At 41.6% G+C, this 10420-nt stretch overlaps 1 protein-coding gene across 1 annotated transcript; it reads right to left on the reverse strand.

Annotated features, from left to right (window-relative positions):
• Positions 1-3411: 3411 nt before the first annotated feature.
• On the reverse strand, positions 3412-4678 carry LOC103630272 (LOB domain-containing protein 12). The gene is made up of 2 exons (XM_008651336.3): positions 4317-4678; positions 3412-4183 (listed from the first exon to the last, which is right to left on the reverse strand). Exons 1-2 carry the CDS (start codon positions 4470-4472, stop codon positions 3752-3754), a joined length of 588 nt encoding a protein of 195 aa, XP_008649558.1. The 5' UTR covers positions 4473-4678; the 3' UTR covers positions 3412-3751.
• Between the last annotated feature and the right edge of the window lie 5742 nt (positions 4679-10420).

The raw sequence follows: 10420 nt of genomic DNA on the forward strand, positions 1-10420 counted from the left end.
TAGAGGTGCCAAAGGTTCACAACAAGCCAATAAAAAGACCAAAGATGGGTTCAAATAAAGAGAGCTAAAGACATCCCAAAAGGCACCCTGGTCTGGCGCACCGGACTGTCCGGTGTGCCACCGGACAGTGTCCGGTGCACCAGGGAACTCGAAGCTGAACTTGCCACCTTCGGGAAACTGGGAGGCCGCTCCGCTATAATTCACCGGACTGTCCGGTGAAGCACCGGACAGTGTCCGGTGTCACACCGGATTGTCCGGTGTGCCAGCGGAGCAACGACTACTTCATTTGCGCCAACGGTCGACTGCAAACGCATTCCATGCGCTACAGTGCGCACCAGAGTCAGAGCAGCGACAGACGGCGCACCGGACAGTCTACAGGACCTGTCCGGTGCACCACCGGACAGCCCAAAGGCCCCACCAGTCAGAGCTCCAACGGTCAGAACCCAACGGCCAGCTGACGTGGCTGGCGCACCGGACTGTCCGATGCGCCATGCGACAGCAGCCTTCCAACGACCACTTTTGGTGGTTGGGGCTATAAATACCCCAACCACCCCACATTCAAGGCATCCAAGTTTTCCAACCTTCAACACTTTACAAGAACTATAGCATTCAATTCTAGACACAACCAAAGAGATCAAATCCTCTCCCAAGTCCGGAATCTCTCCAAATCAAATAGTGACTAGAGAGAGCGACATTTGTGTTCATTTGAGCTCTTGCACTTGGATTGCTTCTTTTCTTTCTCATTCTTTCTTGTGATCAAATTCAATTGTAACCGAGACAAGAGACACCAATTGTGTGGTGGTTCTTGCGGGAACTTTGTGTTCCGTTTGATTGAGAAGAGAAGCTCACTCGGTCTAAGTGACCGTTTGAGAGAGGGAAAGGGTTGAAAGAGACCCGGTCTTTGTGACCACCTCAACGGGGAGTAGGTTTGCAAGAACCGAATCTCGGTAAAACAAATCCTTGTGTCTCACTCCTTATTTGCTTGCGATTTGTTTTTCGCCTTATCTCTCGGACTCGTTTATATTTCTAACGCTAACCCGGCTTGTAGTTGTGCTTAAGTTTATAAATTTCAGATTCGCCCTATTCACCCCCCCTCTAGGCGACTTTCAGCGTGGCAGAGGTAGCCGACAGAGCAGGCCCCACATGGAAGTGCCACAAAAGAAAAAGAAAAGGAAAGGGAACAGAGTGGGCTGGCACTAAGGAATTCGGCCCGTGGTTGAGAATGGAGGCCGACTGGTGGGCCACGCGTTGAAGACTTTGGGCCCGAGGTCCTCTTTTTTCTATTTTCTTTCCCTATTTCTGTTTCCAAATTTCAAATTAAGTTCAAATAAAGTTTGAATTTAGAATGCACAATCCATAAAAATCCAGCATGCTAATGCAAAGTTTTATTTTTATTTATGTATATACTATCTTGTTTTATCTATTAAACAAATGTTCTCTTACTATGAAAATCATATACAAAAAGGCACTATTATAAGAAAACAAAACATATCATGTTAAATCCTTTGGTGAATATTATTTCTAAATAGTTTTATTGGTCCAAGAGTTTCTGATTTACTACCTACTTAGAGATGGCTCTTAGGCAATATAATGAATAGTTTTACTAATTAAACAATTTAGAATCTTTCTATGTTTCCTCTTTTAACCCTAGTTCAAAGCTTTAACTTCAAGTTTTGAACTACCTAAGTTTGAACATCACTATTTATTTTCTTATGCATTGCGAAGAAGTATTATCAAAAGACACTTTGACTCAATCTTTTGAAGAACCTTTATAAATCCCCAAAATATGATTTTGAGGTGTTACAATAAGATATATAGTTGATTATGATAAGTAAAATGTAGGAGATAAGATATAGAGACGAAATTTAGAGTATGTTGTTGGAGACGAAGGATATATAGAGGATGAAATTTTTTAGAGTGTACTGTAAAAGACAGAGAATATTTATTTAGAGGATAGAATTGAGGCTATTTCCAGCAGCTTATCTATCCTCATACCCATAGTCAAACTCCACTCTTCGAACAACACAGTCTATATTGCAAAACAATGTTTTGAGTGACCATATATGTGAACTGCTGGGCACGGTCTTAGAGGATGTTGCTGGAGACAGTCAAGAAGATAAATATGGGAGCAATGTATGAGTGCCATTTCTCATCTACCTATATTTATACTAATGTGCTTGAATCTCTGATGTCAATTTTTTTTGACAAAGGTAGCATATGTTTTCTATGATCTATTGAGATATGTTGTTAAACTTAGACTACTGAGTAATGACATTGTTATGACCAACTGTAACACCGCCATGTATGTACATGCATGAGAATCATTAAGGGCATGACATATATATGGCCTGGTCTGGCTTGTGGGATGCAAGTACGTACCTTGTGTTTCCTGAACTTCTCCCACGGCCGGGTGCAGACGGCCTCCCGTATTAGCCTGGCTCGCTGAATCAGCTTGGTGGCTCACGCAAGCTGCACACGCGCGTACGTGTGTGAGAGAGTAGTGACGCGAACATGCCCTAGAGGCACACGGTGCTCTCTCATGCATGTCCATATATTAGCCGTACTTAATAATTAGATTGTGCTGTTGAATTTGGTGTTCAGCACAGCAGGTCGCGTGAGAATTGAAAGCACCGTCCACTTTTGGATTCTGGAGATTCGTGCTTCGATTTGCAGGGGGGGGACAGTTGTTTGTCTCACAAGGAAGCTGGGCCTGCTTGGTCCACTTTCGGTGTTTTGACTAATTTAATCAACCCATGCACGCAGCATATGCATGTGATCTGATCGATCACTTGGTCGCATGCACATGCGTGCTAGCTGCTGTGTCGTAATAATTTATTTAATCTTCGTTTTATCATAATTTAATCTGTAAATTTTGAATGTATGTATTGATATAACTAGTACTACCGGTTGTTGGACTCACATGCCTTATATACATACATATATCTCTCACTTAGTTGTCGGCCGGCATGTTTGTGAATGTCTGAATTTGATCTTTGATATATATATACTCCAGAAATCTGTCTCTCTCTTATAAAAGCTAACTTTTATTATAATTTCTATACCAAACGTACAAGACATGCATGTTCATTATTTTTCACTAATTATCTACATCATTTATCACTAATATAAAAGCCTTATTATGTCACTAACTTTCAATAAGCTCTAACGACGCGTCGACTTCATTTGATTTTATTTCCAGTCCTTCGTATTCCAGCACGAAAGTGTGGGATATATATCTTCTAGCGCTAATTAAGGCGTTTCGAAGAACAAAACAAGTTCGTTCCTACTAGAAGGAATAATAGTTGGCTTTCACCAATAAACTAATAAAGATCGAAGAATCTAATGATAAAATACGCGTACACACATGGCACACTGCGAATAGTTCATTAATAATTAGCTAAAACAAGGATATGATCCCCGGCCCAACTCGCCACTTCATTCGATCAGAAGATTGATGATAAGAACACAGCACATTCATGAACTAAGCAATGAAACAAAAAGAGAGGTCATGATTCAAAAGGAGGAAATGGAAATAGAGGAAAGGAGTCGCTAACTAATTAATTAACAAGCCTAATAACCTAACTAAGCTAGCCCTAGCTACACGCAAAGAAGTGAAGCAAACAAGCTAAATTAGCTAGGCGCGCTGCCACTGGCTGCGTAGTGCTCCTGGCCTACCACGTACACACACATGCAGAGTTGACTTAATCTGTGGGGCGGCTAGTAGCGTGCTAGCTCTAGCTAGTAGCTACGCCTACGTCCACAGAGACTCCCTCTTGAGTGCCGACGCGGCGCCGCCGTAGCACATGAGCTGCGGCGGGATGGCTCCGGCGCCGGCGTTCTGCATGAGGAAGGCGTCCACGTCGTCGTCGGTGGCCATCGCCTGCTGCTGCATTTCCACCGTCATTTGGTGGTGGTGGCTGGCGCCGGCCGCCGCCGCCGCCGCGACGAGCGACGGCGGCGGGACCACCACGTCGACGTCGGGGCCGGCGCCGTCGTCCCGGCGCTGCATCTGGATGCAGAGGATCTCGGCCTGCGCGACGGCGAGCTGCATCTGCAGCTGCGACACCTGGTTCTGCAGGAAGGAGATGGCCCCGACGCAGCCGTACACGGGGTCCCGCATCCGCGCGTTCGCCTCGTACACCAGGCTGCTCACCGCGTCGCCGCGCTGCTGCACCGGGAGCTCCTGCATATAGATATTATGCACGCCACGCACGTACGCCATCGATTAGTTTGCCGTGCGGACGGCCGGACGCATGCGCATCAGAAACTAGAGCAGTCGACGTTCGACATGCATGCATGCCTGCCCGCGCGCGCACCTGGAGCATCTTGGAGACGTTGCTGGCGCCGAAGACCCTGTGGACGATGGCGAACTTGTGGGGGTCGTCGGCCGGGAAGAATGGCGCGAAGATGCAGTCCTTGGTGCACCGCCGCCGGAGCAGCTTGCACGACGCGCACGGCGAGCCACCGCCCATGTAGCTAGATAACCCCGGCCAGCTAGCTAGCTGATCGTCTATCGATATGATGGTATAGTAGTAACACTAAGTAACACTGCTATATATATATATATATGTATATATCTTGAGGTCGATGTATATATCTTGACACTCCAGTGAAGAGAGCGAGGAGGATCGAGCTAGCACAGGCACAGCGAAGCAATAATGGCGACGACTGCGGAGTGTGAGACGAGCGATATTTATAAGCAGCGACATGGCCGGCGGCCGGGCACACACAGCACGCACAACGCAGCAGCAGCTGCTGAATATAGTAGTAGCTACAGACAATGGAAGGAGTAGTGTATATCAGGGTTTTCGGTATATATGAAAAAAATTGGGTCCTCGTCAATATACATACGAATTTTTGTGAATTTCGGAAATATTATATCAAATTTAAAAAATTCAGTTTGATTTTTTTGAAAGAAATTAGCCTCATTACACTACGAAAACTGTCCAATCCATCGAGCATCACAAATTTATATAGCACCCATTGAATAACAGAGTATATATATGAAAGGAGTAGATCGAGCAAGGATGTGTGCTGACGGTGGGCGAGCAGCTGCTTAGGCTGGCTAACGACGTGATAATAGTGAGAAAACTAAATAAATTCGAAGCTTTTTTAGGGTTTTGGTAACACTAGCTAGAGGGGGTATGCATGGAGGACCAATTTAGTGTGCTAATATAATGGCCTCAAACATGAGAGTGAGGAAATTAGATATAAATTTGAAGTGTTTTAGGGCTTTGCATTGGTAACACTAGAGGTTATTCAGGACCAATGCAATTTAACTGAAAAGTTTAGAGTGATATATATATATATATATATTGGGATCTCCACTGAAAAATAGTGGCATTTCAGAAAATTTGATGAAATTGTAAACCCTGATGTATATACATACAGTAGGGTATAGCTAGAGGGGAAGGGAGATTATATAGTAGACCGCACAACGACGACGACGACGCATGTGTACGCCGTGTTATAATATATAGTGGTATCGCTGATGCATGTATGTTCAGACAGACAAGTTTAATTACATGCATGCATGCTGTATGTATGTCTGTTACTTACTAATTACTAGTCGCTCAAGTCAAGAGATGCCCTCTGCTGCATGCGCTACGCGGTGGTGCAAAGGCATGCATAGGCTAACAACAAAAACCATATGTATAATCTGGTAAAAATTAAGTCACAGTAAAATTTAGAGCAAGCAGGTGAGCTAGCTTTCTCCATGGAAGCCTGCTAGATGCGTAAGTATGATTTGTCAGCCATGGTATGTACTATACTGACCGCTGCACGACACAAGGGCTTAATTAAGTAATGAACGCGGACACCCAGGTGACAGGCTTCCATTGGGCAGAGAAGCACCAAAGTCACCGTTAATCAGACGGACGACAGTACCCTGTTACCACGGTACTAGCCCATGCGCGCGAACGCAGCCAAGCCAATTAATCCCCTGTCAGATTGGTTGCGTACGGGCATGTGACAGATCCATTGCCGGGTTGGCTAGCTCGTGCTGTGTGTGGCGCACGTACTACGCCGCTGCATGCATGCGTGCTCCCAGATCGTCAAAACGGAATTGAAAGTACATGATTGTGTAACAACACGGGTACTTAATTATATTATTATTATTGGTTTGTAATGCAATCATCGATTATTAGGTCACTAATAAGATATAGTAAGATTATCTTTAACTCGTATATATTCCCTTCGTTTCGTTTTAGTTGTCGTCGCTGGATAGTACAAAATTGAACTATCTAGCGATAATTAAAAAAAGATAGTGCAAAATTTAACTATCTAGCGACAACTAAAAAAACTGAGGGAGTATATATTATATATTATTGGCGTGCAAGCTAGGGCGATGACGTACGAGAGAGCTACAACGTGGACTTGAAGCAAAGAATCAATCCAGCGGTGTGGAGTTTACTCCTTCCCTCGCGTAAAACCAATGCTGCCGGCCCTGTAGCAGTTCAAAATAAATTAATTAAAATAGACGCTGCTGTGCACGTACGTATTGCAAGTGCTTTCCGTCGGCGTACGTACAAATACTAACAGCACTAGTACTACGTCGTTGCTGCCGGGGAAAGAATACTCCAAAACTTCCTCTCCCGAGGCAATGTTTTTTTCCTCATTAATTTATATTCATTCGACCATTCGTGCATCGTAGACGACCTCCATATCATTATGATGTTGACCTCCATATCATTTGGGCAATGTTTTTCTCCATACATGTAATAATTAAGTTTCACTTTTATGAGTGCACGAGGCTATCTTCTACCCTTTTATCTCATCGTACCTTCTATTTTAAACTTCACACTATAAACAATGTTATCAACGATACGGTGCGGCTATATGCATGATCCCTTGTGAAGACAACTTTAGCCTAGGAATATAATATTCACTCAGTTTCAATTTACAATTCGTTTGACTTTTTCACACCAAGTTTGACTAGCTTGTCTTATTAAAAAAAATTCACAGCTATATAAGTATGGTGGTGTTTGGTTACCCACAAATTTTGAGAAGTTGGATATTGCACAAAATCTGGTGCAAATTCCATTATCAACTTATGTTGGGATATATTTGTGAGATTTCGGCACAATATCCAATAAAAAAATCAGAAACTATTTGGTTCAAAATGAGACAATTAAATGAGATAATGATAATGAGGCACAAACCAAACAGAGAGAGAGAGAGTAATATAAAATGGTGGACATGAGAGTAAAAATATCATATGCTAAACGATATTATTGTAAAAATACATAATAATCATGATTTTTTTAATAAGACGACCCGACCAAAGAGAGAGAGAGAGAGTAATATAAAATGGTGGACATGAGAGTAATGTAACCCAAGTATGTAACTCCATGCTTATTTAACAAAACACACTCCTCTCTCGCTATCATGGTGATCGGTGAGTTTTAAATTTCCAAGCATGTCTTAAGTGCAAACTATATTTGGACTAAGCCAGACAATTTTTTGGTCGTTTCTGCTATGACTATGGAGCTGATTGGTTTCCTGGATGAGGCCGAACTAGGCTCCCAAGATGCAGCACCTTTATACATACCATGTTTGGTTTCTCAGGCTGATTCCAACGATGCAAACAACTCTTGTTTGGCTGTAGCTCAACCTATCTCAAATGATGCAAAAGTGACAAGTAAACAGGCTCATGGGATACAAGATTCATCTGTGTTTCTCCAGAGCATGGCTCGCATGGGTTCGCTTCAACTCAGCCAGGCCACAAAGATACGAGGCAAGGTGCCTCGTCCGGGAAACCAATCAAGTCCTATATTGCTGGCGAAATCCATGCGACAATGTTGTAAAGTTGTTTGAAGAATAATATGCTTTTGTTATAATTAAACCATTTTGATGTTTTATGTGTGTTTGAGTTTTAGTAGCATGGAGTTCAAGTTCTAGCATTGTAGGAATGCAATGATAATACATGATGTTAACAAAGAATAATCATTGCTTAAATATTAACTAATAAAATATGAAAAGAAAGCTAAAGTTATAACACATAGTGGGATTTGGTTTAGTAGTGAAAGTGCATCTAAACTCTAAGTGGGTTTGAATGGATTAAATAATAATGTGAATAAAGGATAAATGCATTTCATGTGATTTGAAGATATTGTCCCAATTTTGAATTATTGTAAATTTGCTCAAATGAAGCAAATGGCATACAAATGGGAAATGAGTACATGGGATATTAATTAAATGCATAAATAACAAGCATGTGATGAATATGATAAAAGAGGCATGGTTTGATGGTTATCTGTTGATCTCTCATATGAAGCTTGGTCACATAGTACAATATGGAAATCAGATTGCATAACTGTTAAATTAGCAAGCACGTTTGTCAAGTGAACATGAGACATAAGTAATCACGTGTGGGGTGATCTTATTAGTGAATCTTGCTAGTTCAAATAAGTAGAAGATAGCTATGCAAATAAAATGGTTTTCAATGTATGCTTAAAATGGATTCAAGGCGAGAGGTGACTTGGTGGCCTTATAGAGTGAAGATAGTAAGAAAAGGGCTTCGATGTACAAATTGAATGTGAAGACCAAGTGATGGCTTAGCAACTGAGAGATCAGGGCTAGATTGAAGAAGAGAGTACTTGTATAGAGTCAAGATACTAATCAAGCTATGATAAAATCATATTTTGTGGACGATCAAGTTATTGTTTCATATGAAAAGGTGAATTTTGGATAGAAAGTGTGAATCTTGATTATATGATGAGAGAAATTCAAATTCTTGGCATAAGGAAGTTTAGATCAAGGCATTGGAGGTGTTGCAAGTTCTCGGTTGATGGAAATTGAAGAAATGCTATATAACGAAGAATGAAAGGCTCAAGTGGCATTAATTGTCTCTATCTTTAATTCTTGAGTATAGGTATATCGTACTATCAAGAGGGATGCAACACAAAGTTACTTGGAGAGGCCTAAAAATGCTCAAACCAACCAAAGTAAGAGATACAAAAGAGTTTAACCTTAGATCTTAACTTTTAATGGGGTGGGTCTAAAAAGGTAGTCTTAGTCGACCTTCAAGGTTGAAATAGAGTTACATAAAAAGTTGAGATAGCTGACCTAAAAGTTAGGAGAGCTAGCTCTGCCTTGATTTATACTATGACAACTGGTTCTAAACACTAAGTTGGGATAACGACATTGGCTATCTAGATTCCTCCAACAAACGGTATAGGGGATTAGCTACATATACTCATTATCTCATTCCTATCACTTGTCGTTAGCTGTTGAATATTTTCTGCATCCATATACACCAGCTAAACCTTATTAGAGCTCCTAATCCACTCTTTGTGGGATTTGAGTGACACTAGTGAAGTCTTTTGGATTGGAGTGAGTGAATTGATTTGTTTGAGCTTGAGTGGTCCAAATCCACCTCTTGAGCATTTTGTGGCTATGTTGAGCGATTTGGTTGTGTTGTTGTCACTCTTGGAGCTTAGTTCCTAGATGACTTGGTGTCATTAGTAAGAAACAAATGTGTGAAGTGTTGCAATATAGATTGTGTGGCTATGATCTTTTGTTTCAACACGGAAAAGATCGTGTAGTGGAGCAAGGAAATTGGTTGAGAGCAATCCAACTAGAGATTGACCATGAGTGCTCACTCCCAACTTCCTCAACAGAGACATAAGGTCTAGTGGATATCCAAACTCCTAGAAATATACCTTGTTATGCCTCTCTATTTGGTTTGCCTCAAACTACATATTTCAATCAACTATTTGTACTTCCAATTGTATCTCCTTGGTTGTGCTTGTCTGTGGGTGTATGTACTACTTCAATAAGCCAAAAACACCTTAACAACCTATATACCATATTTCATTTGAGTTGAAGTGGTTTTATAGGACTTCCATATTTATTGTGTTATTCCTAGAAGTCAGACTCGAGACTGCATGCTATGGAGTTGCCTAGATTGTATCGATAGTATTTGAGATCTAGCTCTCTGTTGTCATTACGATGTTTCTAGACAGCTTTGTTTTTATCATGCACCTCACAGTAAAAGTTGGACGTGCATATGTTGCTTGGCACATTGTCTATTCTTGCGTTACTTATTGGCTTTCTCGGCATATATCTCCCCAACCATTTTGTTCTTGTCATCGGAGATGTTAGCTTCCTCATCGTTCTGATGTCCTTCAGAGAGCATGAAAACCTCTCATCCATGATCAAAGTTGTATGTGCTACTATGAGTGCAAGGTTATGTGGTTGTCACTTCTGTAATACTGAATACGGTGGTTTTAGCATGGTAAGGTAATGAATCCATGTAGGCGACTATGTGGGAACAACTAGAAAGAATTCTAGAGTAATCGAACACCTAGCTACTGTATTTTCTTCCCTTCCAACGTGGTGATGAGGACTAAGCCTTGCTGAGCACCTATCAAAGGGATTTTTTCTTTGTCTACATCCTCTTCTGTTACAAGAGTGGTCG

Source organism: Zea mays, chromosome 6 (genome assembly GCF_902167145.1).
Source record: "Zea mays cultivar B73 chromosome 6, Zm-B73-REFERENCE-NAM-5.0, whole genome shotgun sequence".
Classification (NCBI taxonomy): Eukaryota; Viridiplantae; Streptophyta; class Magnoliopsida; order Poales; family Poaceae; genus Zea; species Zea mays.

Coding starts and splice junctions, on each gene's coding strand:
- LOC103630272 (XM_008651336.3), bottom strand. CDS start 4,472: ATGGGCGGTGGCTCGCCGTGCGCGTCGTGCAAGCTGCTCCGGCGGCGG. Junction 4,184..4,316: donor ACGTCTCCAAGATGCTCCAG/GTGCGCGCGCGG, acceptor ATCTATATGCAG/GAGCTCCCGGTGCAGCAGCG.